Below are 13,787 nucleotides of genomic sequence, written 5' to 3'. Positions count from 1 at the left end.
GCCAGAGGTCTCCCTCCCCACAGCTGCAGATCTGGAAAGGTACCACATTGCGTGCAATAAGCTTTGTATTAAAGGCTTTCCGGATTTTGTGCAATATGCTGGCCTGTCACACTTTCCAACACACACATGCATGACAAAACTAGCCTTCATACAGATGAGAATGACGCAATAATACAGTACATTTGTTAAAACCAATATTTACTATATAGAATACGTTCAGTTTTCTTATAGAATTCGAATAGATTACAAAAGAATCTTTAGATGTTGCAGTCCCAGTCAAAAGTATTGCTTAATCTTCATCCGAGTGAACATCACCATCTATGGTCTGTCAGCATGAGACAACCCCCACCAGAGAAAAGGCTCACGCCATTGTCAAACTTAACATCCTTTTGTGCAGCATGATATGATCCTGATGACATTTCTGGAGCCAGAGAAAACGCTCTCCAACAGCTCAAATCAGTGGGGTGCCATTTTAATACCAGTGGTCTGAATACTGTAAGTATGCAGGCTTGAGTTTGCCTCAGCTAAATTTTCCTCAGGGTTTCCATAAGTCAGTTAAGCACGAGTCAAAGATGCAGTCCACACTGGGCCGAGCACTGAGGAACAGAGGCAATTTAGCAACTGCAAAGGACGATAAAATTCAAACGACAACACTGAAAATGCTCATTTATGGAGATGATATCGTAAAACCTCCAATGACTAAGAGTACCAAAGAAGACTAAAAACATTAAATAAAGGCAGAAGAAGATAAATAAACAGCAGCATTTAAAAACAAAGAGAAAAAGTCTATTCTGTTAAGGAAATGTGATTCATACAGTTGAATTTGGGAATCGTAGAAGAAATGTTCATCAACAGTGGGGAGAGCCTGCAGGAACCCATTTTACATTAGAAAGACTGATTCAGCGGAAACTTCCAGGAAAAAAAAAAATAGCACAAAAATAAAATTTAAGAGAAAATATGGGAGCCAGTTGGCACTTTGATATTATGTTCTACCTTTACAAAAACACAGTTTGACACTGTTCAGTAAAGTATTACATACCACTGTGACATTTTTTTAATGTATTAATTTTATATGAATACATTTTGTTTTACAGATCAGTACACAAAAGGAGAGATTGTTCCAAGAACAATGTCTTTTTTATTTCACTTTATTCTAGAAATAATGCATGAAGGCCACGCAAGTTGCAGTGACTTGCTTTGCTTCGTGCAAATAAGTCATTATTCTTCCATTTAAGGTAATAAAATGTAGATTTTGAAGTTTTGGGTGACTCCATTTGATGACATTGTGATTATGAATGATGATCCTGCTACAAACATTTCCCTCTGGGCGAAGAAGCAAGTAAAAACGGCCCCATTTTTTAAATGTTGTAGCGCTAAATTGACTCCAGACCTCCGTCCCGCTGGAGTCTCTCAAGCAGGACCTCGATGTAACTGCTGAACCTAAAGTGGGAATAAGCACCCAAGTGTGTGCAGGACTGTCAAACAGTGGCACTCTCGGCCAGTAATAGGCCCATTAATAGGTAGGAGCGAGGAAACCACAGAGTCAACAGAGGACAAAGCCGAGCGACCAATCGGGATAAATAAGTGGCGGAAGAATTAAATCGGCAACTGGGGCATCACAACACATCAGAGATTTGCTCTGCCCCCCCCACCATCCTTCATTCCCTTTCCTCTTGTGGGACGCCCACCCCACCTCCCCCAAGACGCCCGCCCTTTCTTTCTTGCCCCCTCCCTCCATCCGCATCTTTCTCCCCCTCAGCCTTTGAAGACGCTTTGTTTTTGGAGTTGCTTCTCATCTTCAAATAGGATGATCTAATAATGGCTGCAAATGAGAACACACAAGCAACTTTTGACACAATGAGCTACGTGTGTCCACAGAAATGCCCTTCGTCCATGTCAAACTGTAGGCATCATTGTCCATGCGTGTGTTTTCTTGAGTATGATTGAGCAGACGCAGAGACGGAAACATGCATGTTGATGTTTCCCCAACGCTTTGCCCTGGGTGTTGTTTGGATGTCATGCAAGGTCCTCCCTGTGTCTGTCTGAGATGGGTGGTGGGGGAGAGTGTGTGTGTGTGTGTGTGTGTGTGTGTGTGTGTGTGTGTGTGTGTGTGTGTGTGTGTGTGTGTGTGTGTGTGTGTGTGTGTGTGTGTGTGTGTGTGTGTGTGTGTGTGTGTGTGTGTGTGTGTGTGTGTGTGTGTGTGTGTGTGTGTGTGTGTGTCGCAGCATGATGGCTGGTACAGTCAACAAACAGACAGTGGATACCAGCAATCTCCGGAGGGAGAGGGGGGCAAAAGGAAAAGAAAATGCAGAACAAAGCCTTGATAAATACCAAAGTGCAACATCTTCGACTCTCTCTTTCCACCGACTTCAAGAGGAGAGCTATGATCCAGTATTGACCTGCTGAATCTGCTTCAGAAGGAACGATCCACATGAAAGGATGGAAAAAGGTAAAAGATGAACTCGCCTTAAGCCTACTGGCTTAAATGTAATATTTTCCAGACTAAATCTAAGCTGTGCATTAGATGCTCGACTTTCTCAAGCTACCATATATGACATTTTCATATTTTCATGAAGTGTTTTGGACAATGGCCCAAAAGAGTAAACAAAAAAATCTACAAAGTGTCTCGCCATTCAGAAATCCAAACAAATATGTCCATTAGAGTGAAAAGATTGCTTTGTAGAGGGGGAAGACCGTGACAATGAGCTTGAATGAAAGTCTCCCTGACGAGAAACACGGTGCAGAGGATGCAGCAGCACCAGCAGCAGCCAAGGCCCATTTGGGTGGTGGAAAAAAAAAAAAGAAAAAAGCTCGTAAGGCAAAGACCTAATTGAATTGCTCCTGATGGAAAGAGGAGCTCAATACCCTTTTACAGGTTTGAGTAAAGATGAAGGGAAGAAGGGAAGGGCAAAAAGGGGAGACTGAGAGAAAGTGAGAGGCGACCGACATGGTCGTGCCGGCAGGAGGAGGAGGGGGAGAAGTGATGACACGAGGGGGAATAATCGAGATGGACAGATAAGGAGGGAGGGACAGAGGAAACAAAGAGAAGATGACAAAAATGGGGGGTGGTGATGATGGAGATAGACGGCGGCGGGGAGGCGATGGGGGAGAGAAATAATGGCAAAAACGGAAAACTCAAATCAAAAGTACCGATTAATAGTTTAGATTCACTTATCAGCTTGTCTGCCTGGCTATCTTCAGGAGAGGAAATGAGCCCTCGCTCAAACATAGCAGCACCATGTGAGTAACCGATCAGCCACTAAAGTGGCTGACTAATTGACAATTTTGCTATAGTAGCAAGGACCATTCTTCACACAGGCTCCATACTGCCCACACACCCTCTGGCGCAAACACACACTTACAGGCTTCTTCTTCTTTCTAAAAAAAACAAAACAAAACAATAAAAAAAAAACAACAATACGTGATGCTTCGGTTTGAACACCATGTTTGAGTTACACACAGACACACACCACACTCTTGCCTGTGGCATTAAGGCCATCCTGCCACATCCAATAAACTCTAGGGATGGACTCAGTAGGCCATGGCATGGTGTCCACTTTGCTCTGCTTAAACAGCATCTGTCCTAAGCCTGATTTTCAACGCATCTGCTGTGTGTCTCAGGAAGTGTAATCTGTGACTTCTTATGGCGCTTTCAATTTGTTGCAATTAAGTGCCATTGATTTCCATTATGTCTGCAATTAGCCAGAGTCTTTCTGTTGCATATCTAAACACCTTACTTGTAAAGACGCTTTCACTTCAACTATCAATGTCTCTCTGAGGTGACCCGCTGTGATGGCAGAATGATGAGGGGTGGAGGGTGCTGTGAAGTGAAGGCGATGGCATCTCTCACCAGAATCCTGTCTTCTGATTTCCCGCTCCTGGTATCCTGCTTGATGGCTCGCACAAACTTAATGGCCTGTTTGTCCAGTACCTTCCTGATGCTCTCTGGAGGATAAAAAGAAAGAGTGCAGATAAAAATGGATGAACTCGGAAGGCTAATTAAACAACGTAAACACATTTCGGGGGGGGGGGGGGGAGTGTAGTACTGCCCTGAGATGCACCCAAACACTAGAAACAACTTTTTAAAAAGGATATTTGTAACTCCGAATATTCGACTTGGTGCTAAATTAATGGAAAACCCTGAAGAACAGAGAAAAAAAACACTGGAGACAGACCAAATTTTCCCCAGATAGTGGCACCTAAACTCAGCTGATAATGAGCCACTATCCAATACAGGAGCTCCCGTATTATTCTGCTGAAAAGTGCATTTTTGCTTAATGCATAGGCAACATAAGGATAAAACAGCACACGTCTTCTTACTACAACAAAGTCATGCAAGTGGAAGTGGGATAGAATAGGAAATGCAGTTGAAACTTTCAGTGCAAACGTTGCATTTTCATCAACAATACAAAATCACGTACAAAATGTGGCCATCACACTCAAACTTTAGGGACAAGCCCAGTGGAAGAGTGAAACCTGTCAGCTGTAGTGACACAAATCTGTTTAAATGTGAACTGTGCTCAGCCCAGACCTGAATGCGGTCAACACAGGAGCTGGTGATGCAACTGTTGGAAAATGTCATAATTATAGAATTATTGTGAAAGACATTGTGCGTGCTTTTATTAATTTGTGCAGTAAATGTTAAAAAAAAAAGTATTGATCTAAACATTGAAATTATCCCATCAGTCAATCGACAAATACAGAGCAAATCCATTAAAAAAAATGTTAAAATATTTTTTCCCCTTTTTATAGGTGCAATATTTTCAATGTGTGGGGAAATAAAGTATATCCCTCAGCATAAATTAACTTCTTTCTTACACACTAAAAAATTGACCATTTGTAAATACCCAAAACAAAAGAGATTGCACAGTGTGAGAGATTTGGTCAAAACATAGAATATTGTGTAGCAGGACAGCGTTATCAAAACCACCTGACAAACTGATGGCATGAATGCAATAACTTTGTCTGAAGAGTACAGAATCATAAACACATTTTGGTGTTTTTACCACTTTTGCAGTCTCAAAGCATTTGACAATGTTGAGTGTCCCTCCCTCACCCACGCATGCATGCATGCTGCCAAGCAATGTGTGAGACTTCCATTAGAAGTGTCCCGGGGTTCAAGGACAATAAGCAACATGGACGGATAGACATGGACATCAAACTACCAACCTTAGAATTCCGGTCAACCAGCTTTGCTGCCGAAGCCTCAGTCAGCCCAAAAGGCCCCTTTATCAGCCATTTTCCTTGCATTTTCAGCAGAATGCCATCCTAAATCAAGTTTACTTCAGTTCATAAAAATATAAACTCACTTCGGACTTCTCATAAAACACAAAGCCAGAGCGCTGCTTTCCACCATGTTTTCAATGACCCAAGATAAACCCATGTAGCACACTGAGGCGGCATCTGGGCTCCTGCTGCGAGGTTTGATTGGTGCAAGACAGTGTTTACTACTGAAAACAAAGCTTTTTTTTTTTATTATTACAATCTCAATAAATCCCAGTTGTTTTTAATTTTTCTAATTACATTCCAAAGTTGCCTCCAACACGGTAGTGATTGATGGATTCTAAAGAGAGCATCATAAGGTATCAAATTGTGTTGACATCAAGGATATTTTCATTCTCCTCAAGGTGCATCTTGTCTTACAGGCAACAGCAAAAACAACGCAAATAAACAAGAAAAAAAAAACTAAAGCAGGTTAGCTTCCGCTGAAGGGTCAATGATTTAACTATAATTAATATTGCACCTTCTGAATGAATTCACATGTAGCACAGAAGCCCTGACTGCCAATAGAATTGAAAAGAATATTCTTGAAATCTTATTTTGTGTTAAATACTATGTGAACCACATTATATGCTACATAATATTCTGGATACCTGCACAGTTCAGAGGCACCAGCAATCTTAAATGCTGACAGGAGATTTCAAAGCGAGCAGTAAAACAAAGAACATGTGATCCTGATTCTCTTCTCAATGGAATATACAATATTCATCAAAACGAAGTGGGCTTCCGGCCTTCCAGCTTTCCTGTTGAGGAGCTCTCAACTGCAACCCAATAGAATGGCTTTGCTCATTGTGAGGAATTAACAATTATGTTTTAGCATTTCATTTAATGGGAAATGAATCAGAGACAGTTGCAGCTCATGAAGAAGACAACGATTTAAAATATTTCAAATTGTTTTTGTCAATCAATCTTTGGATGTTGGGCTTAGAGAGAATTCATAAAAACAAAAAGAAACACTGTGTCTCATGTCAATGTAATGACGGTGAACTAATCTCAACATTAGAGCATTAGGGCTGGGATTTAGACACCAGCAGGTGACACGTTTTGGGAACTGAATGAAGACTAGTTAGAGACCCTGGTAGTGTTCAAGCCTTCTCACGAAAAGTTTACTCTGACGTGGACTGTCCATCAAAAAAGAAAATATTCCCACATCCCAGAGAAATCACAATTTTCGTCATGTTTCATCTCTGAATTTTGGCTGAGCCAAAGACAGGTGGATTGTTCCATCAGTGATATCCGCAAAGGGTTGAACAGTCACCTAGACAGGTAGACAGCTCCAAAGACACCAACATGAGGACAGGCAGACACATACACAACTTCGAGTGAAAGAGGATTCATAACTGGGCTATTTATAGCATCAGAGAGGAAAAAAAGCTGCCCGGCTCATTTCAATGGAACCAAACACAGGATCCTGAGCTGCAATCTTAAGGGACCTCCACTCCACGATGCCAGGCGACCCATGTGAAGTTCAGTGAACCGCACCAGAGGCCTCTTCCATTTGCATCTCCTCCAACACAAACAAGGATAATACAACCTGCCATTCACAAACACAATGTCCATCTATATTTTCGGATTGGAGATGCAGTCCATATGCCTACAATCTGTGTGATGATATTCACAGCCCACATTTCAAACAGGGCCACTCGGGCTAAATATGCACTCGTGGGGCCCAGCAGATGGAGATACAGCAAGTCCTGCTGTGTCACGATGTTCCACTCTATCACATTCTCCCAACTCCCTCACTATATCACGCAGTCACAATTCTCACTTTCCCCATCCAACAACAACCATAAAGTTGGCTCTCACACTTGATTGGGCAGTAGCAGATGAGCAGAAGGAAGAAGGAGGATGAGGCCAGAGTAGGTTGAAGGGGGGAGGCATACTGGTAAACTGAAAGACAAATCAGCTCAAGACCAACAGTTATTGGCGTTAATCTGTGCAAAACCCAATCGCTTAAACCATTTAACACTCCAGGCAGCCCCCACAAGACTTTCTGGTGTGACCTCAACATCTGCTCCCACAGGGGTGAAGAGGTGGAGGAGGAGGGTAGATCCCCTTCTATCCCCCAATCTCATATCCCCACTGGCTTTTTGACAGCTTGATGGATCTTCCCACTCACCAGCCCCCCACCTCACGAGACCCCTTCACCCCCACTCACAATCTTTATCCTTCATTGGCAGGTGTGTTAATGGCCTAATACCGCCTGGCTCTGATCACCAGGCCAGACAGACGGGGCTTGACCGGGCTGAGCTGGTAAACAGGCGACTTAACGCGCCGCATCAGGATAATTAGCAGTGAGAGACACACCTTCCCCAACACCTTACCACCCAAACAAACCAGGTGGCGTGTTGGTCTGCTGCCGCACCGCCCGATGCCCTCAGCAGATAGCAGCTCAGGCCGCGTACAGATGAACCCATGCTGCCTGCTGCTGCACGCAGAGCGCGAGCGCTCCCCGACGCACAATAACTCCCACGCACACACGCGCGGAGAGAAAAGAAAGGGCTGAAAACTCCTAATAAATCAAAAAATAACCCACGTGACCAGCGTGCTCGATTAATTTGAAGACTGAGCTCATCCGAAAGTAAACCCCAGCGCAGGGAGATCGATGAGGATCATAATTCTCAACAGCCATTAAGTCCGCTTTTTGCCTTGGGGAACATTTCCTGCGCGTAATAACAACTCAATTCAAACCAAACGCAGCGGAAAGGGGTTGTTTAAAGAGCAGTCGAAGGGAGGAAAAACTAACCTTGCGCTTCTTCCCTCCGCATGAGGTTCCTGTAAAGGGTTAAAAGCTCACTTCTGTGTGGGGGAAAAAAAAAAAAAAAAAAAGTCCGGTTGGAGCTCACCTGTGATTTCTCTGCTGACGTTGACGAAGCCCGCCGCCGAGCTCTCCTTTGAGGCCATGGTGCGCTCCTGCCGTCCCGTCCGGCCGGTCCCTTCTCCTTCCCACTCCTCTCTCAGGTGTCCCTCCAGACAGTCGCTGTCCACTTCTTTCGAACCTCCTTTTATTTCGTTCCCCTTCTTCGACTTGCAGATGCCTCCGGGCGCAGCAACAGTCCGCACAGTGTATAATGCGGAGCGATGCTGAGATGCGCACTGACTCGACCGGAGGAGCGCCTCCGACTTCAGCACTCAGGCAAAGAAGAAGCGAGAGAGAGAGAGAGAGAGAGAGAGAGAGAGCGGGGGGGGGGGGGGGGGGCAGGCTTTCAGCGTGTGTTCCTCATCCTGTTCAAATCGACCTCTTCGGTGGGAAATTTGGAAACAAATTCCAGGACAGCAGGCTCCAGCAGAGCTGCTCAGACTGAGGGGCCCCACTGGTCACTCACAATGAAGGAGGAATTAAAAGCAACGAGGGGTCCTAATGGGGCTGTGTGTTTGGGGCCCGTTGCTCGTTTGTATTCTCATCTGGAATGTCATAGATTTGTAAAGAAATTAGCTTATCATGTCAACAGTTCACATATATAGGTTTATGTAACTGTTTTAATATTAACCCCTTAAATAAAACATGATTACACCAGTGTTTGGATATAAGCAAGAAATGAATTCAACTGGTATTGGATGTGTTTAGAAATAGTTTTCCAAGTCGATTTAGAACAACTATTTAGAATTTTTTTCTGTCTGCCACCTTCAACCAACTATTGCAATCATCTGTTAATGTCGATATTAAATGAGAAAGGCAAGTAAAACGTCAGTCAGAATAAAGTTGCAGTCTGTAAATAACCTCATTTGCCATCCAGCTAGGGTAAAATAACTTAACTCCTGGTTAAATCACAAAAGAGCAGAAGCCACAGAGTTCGAATTACGGGGGAGCTAAGGGGAACTGGGCTCCCCTGAAAGGGACCTGAGCTCCCCTGAAAGCCTGATTTGAAAAATTTAGGGGGAGCTCTAAAAACACTGACGCATACCTATTCTACAAACTTGAGAGGTCTGATCGGAAAATAGGGCTCCCCCGAAAGCCACGTTGTAATTCGAACCCTGAGAAGCCATCATTAGCAGGTTCATTTTAAAGGTATCTTGCATTGTTGTGACTCGACTTAACTGAAATGGGGGCACACACACCACCTCACAAAGGAAGAAACACGTACTGTAGACTAGCTGGGCTTGAAATTACTACATTGTTTATTCCCCACTGATAATATGTTCAGCTAATTGCTTTCTGGTTGCTGATTGTGAGCATGCGCTGCACATTGGTGTACCACAGCAAGATGTTCCCCGGTTCAAGTCCAGGCCTGCAGGTTTTCATATGTGGACTTTGCATTTTCTCTCTATAGTAGCCTGAGTTGTATTTTTGAGTACTCAGGTTTCTTCCCACAGTGCAAACACATGAGTATCTTGAAAATTCGAGACAGGAAATCTTTCCATAAAGATTTGGATGTTAGTACATGTGGTTCTCGGGCTTCCTGTGTTTGCTCTGTGATGGACATTCAACCTGTCCAGGATTCAATTTGCCTTGAGCGCCCCACAACCAAAGTTGGATAAAGCAGTATGGGAGATTTATATAAGGATGGTTAACAAGCCAGGAGGATGACAGCAATGTGATTGGTTATGTGTTGAAATTGAAGAAACCTGAAATCCTTCAAGGCTTTAGATACTTTTTTGTGTTTAACTTCTGTGTAGATTTGTCTCAAAAACCAGAAGGCATACCTACCCTCAAAATATATTGATCATTTAATTAAATTAAAGTGAACTTTAATTTGAACTTAGTGCAGTAATACCACTTTGAAATACCTTGAAAGTGAATAAAATCATTCAAATGATAAACATCTACCATAATCAGAAACAGTTTTTCACGACACTGAACGGATGTGTCAGAAAACCTCTGAAGACAAGCAAGAGATGGCTTGATTAGAAAAAGTCCAGACTTGTGTCAGAATCATTCCCGTAAGGTCTTAGATTCTCCTGTGTTCCCTATTTCTTAGTTTTAACAGAAAACACATATTTGCTTGACGAATGTTACATTTTGGCTACCTCCTCTCGGAGGAATAATGGTCTCATGATGTCAGAGCAGAAAGCTTATTTGAAGCTTTTGATGAATGTGTTTTCATGGCAATATTTCTGTAATGATGTGAGGACATTGAGGGAATAGAGCCATATATCAAACGCTATCATTTAGTGGCTTTGTGCTCCGAGTTGCGAGATCACCACTCATGGCTGTGATAGGATTTGGGATGGAGAATTGGGAGGCCAGGTTGAAGCTCAAGCTGTAAGTAACAATGATATATGATTCACCCACTCATCTGAATGGCTGCCACTTGTCAATGTCATCTCTTATGCAACCCCATTCAGCTGTTTTTCATAGATGCAGCTAAAATTAGAGCTCAAGTTTTTAACTCTTTTAGTCTCATATATCATCTTTAATATGAGAAATGTGTTCATAAATGCATAACTGAATAGGTTGTGGAGGGTGCAGCTGCCCCTGTATTCCCCAAAATTGGCCCTCTGGGGACCCTGAGGCCACACAACAAAAGTGCACAGTCTGCTATATGCATGCATGCCTCTATGTATATTTGGGCTTGTGCATGAGAGACCTTTGTGTCTGCTTCTCACTGATACTTCACTCTGATGAAAGAAGACCCAGTAGGGGGCATTATGCCATGAGGGAGAGGGGGTGGGGGCATTGAAGGAGAAAGGCTGAGTGTGTATGGCTTGAATAAGAGGTTTATCGTCTGGGGGAGTGTAACTGTCTCCAGGTTTCATTGGGTTAAAAACTTCGACGCTGTTCAAAGATGCACTTGAAAGGATGACCCATTATTTATTCATCAACGCAGCATCTCATAGAAAGCAGTTGAGATGCTCAATATGCTCTCAATTACTCGTCTGTCTAGGTACTGTGTGTGCATGAATCTGCTTACATAAAACAATGCTTGAATAAAAACATTTTACATAGAGACTGCTAGTCAGGCTGCATTGTGTTTACTGTAGAATAGACTTGTGCAACAAAGAGGAAAACACTCTTTGAAAGAAAGTCTGTTTGTGTTCCTATTACTGCAGACGTTTGGTTGTCATTTGCAAACAGTAACGACTCAAGACAGGACAGCATCTGTGCATAGAAGAAGTGAGACAGTCCATAGAAACATTAAGAGAGAGAGGTAGTAAGAGAGTGAGACACGGAAATAAAAGTTAGTGAGTCTTTCACGTAAAACGTCTGTTTGCATACAAAAGTCAAAAGAAATAAAGCGCAGCATCCTTCATGTGAACGTTCTCCCTGATGTTTGTAGTAGGTTGAGATGATGCTTTAAAGCACAGTCATTTTCAACGTTCACCTCAGACTGGTCCTGCTCAGTATAAAGAATGAAGTACCATGCAGCTTTCAGGCTGAACAGCAGAGCTGTGATGCACTGCCCTCATCTGGATGAACACAGTAAACATCTAGCCCCTGGCCTGTCATGAGACTGCTTTATACTTCTATGCACTATTTGATTTGACTGCTATTCAGGGGGCAAGTGGTTAAACTCACTGCAGGTGTTACTGAGCTACAGTCACTGACTTTTGTTGACTGTTCTTATATCACGACTCACTATTTTGACCATTTATATGAAGGATTATTGTGTCAAATTCAGTTGCAAGGTCTGATTCTTAGCTTGTCAGACTTTCTGTGTAGGGTTTACATGGTCGACATGCATGTTGGTAACTGTATTTTTATTGTATATTTTAGTGTGTGTGTGTGTGTGTGTGTGTGTGTGTGTGTGTGTGTGTGTGTGTGTGTGTGTGTGTGTGTGTGTGTGTGTGTGCGCTATGTCTCTTGTGAATGGTGGCCTGCTCTTGACCTGGTGAGAGGCTACAGGCTCCTGACTTTAAGTCAGATAACATGAAAAAGGATCAGACCCCCAAATGAAAACACAGTTCTTCCCATTCATTGTGCCAACAGACCACGTAAAACACATCAGTGATGCAGCCCTGCGGCAATATGACATTTAAGAACTTTTTTTCATTGCTGGCGGCACATAAAAAAAAAAAATTAAGGTTTTGGTGTTGTTCAGGTCACAATCATCCAAAAGATAATACTATAGCACATTATGAGCATTATTCTTTGTTCGCAGTTACAATGAAAAGCACAATCTCAATCAAATCCATTAAATCTGATTTGAGTGATTAAATTGGGCCCCCCAAATAGACTTTGCTTATTCTTGCTCTCATACTCGGTAAGAAGGAGAGGAGAGATGTTCATAAACTGCCCCTCAGCAATGTATTTGTCATAATATGTTCAATGATTGATTCATCTACATTCAATTCAATGGGTTTTGATGTGACTTGGGGTTCAAGTGAGTCATCAAGTAATTGTGACCTCAGTAAAAATAAGCCATTGTGACACGTTAATGTAATAGCAATTCAGTAGATTTTGTCTTTTTGTTGGAAGTAATAACCCAAAAGTACTTCATTAGAAAAAAAAAGCGACTCTTTTATGCTCATCATTAATAAGGATCAGATGATTAATGTGATGAGTAATTCATGATAAAAAAAATATATATACATTTTGCTACAGCCGCACAAATGCCATTCCCCATGTCGTTTCAATTTAATTCTGAAATAGAGGCAAATATTTCGTTCTTACATCTCTGCCAGCTTCTTAATTTATCCATTTGGGAAGGTTTTAAAGAAAGTCTGTTCGGGAAACTGCTACTAACTTTAGACATCTTAATACCACCACCTCACACAGTTTTATGAAATATTCATCAGAACCACCAACAATCTAGTTTGAATAGAGGAGACGCGACACGAACATAAGACAACACAATTCCTGCACTGTCAGAGCATTTGTATGGTTTCATATGACAGGCTGGCGCAGATCCTGGCTGAGCGCCAATCTGCCCCGGGTCAGCCATCTCGAGTCCTCTGCTGGCTGGTGGGGCTCAGGCAGTGGTGGCTGCCTATGTAATGTATAGGGAGGAAAGTGAGAAAAGGATTTTTCCATCTTCTATTTATTGACCTTCAAACAACCTCAGATGGAGTAAAAAGGTCCAATATTGCGCCTCTTCTATGGAGACGAGACACACTGCCTAAAATAAAGCAGCTAAACACAGACAGATGCGCAGGGTAATTAGTTACTCTCCATTACTGCTATCACACAAGCATTTCCTCAAATGCACTCGAGGGTTTGACTCCATCTATTTTTAGGGTTTCCCAGGGCATAAATTCTAGTTGACCTTCACTGCAGCGACTCTGCTTGAGAAAATAGAATACACAGCAGCCAGTTGGTAAATGAGCCTGCATACAGATCAAGAGGGAGTGTGAAACAGCTGGCTACAGGAAGACAGCTTGACTGTCTGCATGTGCCACACTCGGCCAGGGGCTACACACTCTGCTATGTCAGAGTTCCTGCTGTTGCAACATTTTATTTCTTTCTCATCCCTTTTTTTTTTTCCCCCTGCATTTTTGCCTCAAGAAGAAAGATCCACACAGGAAGTCAGAGAGTTATTAGCAGTAACACAGAGGATCACTTTTAAGATGGGAGAGTGGATAACAGCGTGGGCTGAAGAGCTGAAGTCTCTGGCTTTCTATTTCAAAGC

The 13,787-nt window shown here is 42.7% G+C and overlaps 1 protein-coding gene across 1 annotated transcript in view; it reads right to left on the bottom strand.

Annotated features, from left to right (window-relative positions):
* Positions 1 to 8,184, bottom strand: part of carmil3 (capping protein regulator and myosin 1 linker 3) — a gene marked incomplete at both ends in the record, with an annotated part of 86,249 nt that extends 78,065 nt beyond the window's left edge. The window contains 2 exons of the mRNA XM_080503076.1: positions 3,851 to 3,945; positions 8,127 to 8,184. Coding sequence (XP_080359202.1) covers positions 3,851 to 3,945; positions 8,127 to 8,184 — 153 coding nt within the window. The remainder of the gene's footprint in view (positions 1 to 3,850; positions 3,946 to 8,126) is intronic.
* Between the last annotated feature and the right edge of the window lie 5,603 nt (positions 8,185 to 13,787).

Source organism: Blennius ocellaris (genome assembly GCF_963422515.1).
Source record: "Blennius ocellaris genome assembly, chromosome: 10".
NCBI lineage: Eukaryota > Metazoa > Chordata > Actinopteri > Blenniiformes > Blenniidae > Blennius > Blennius ocellaris.
This window is presented reverse-complemented; position numbering and strand designations above follow the sequence as displayed.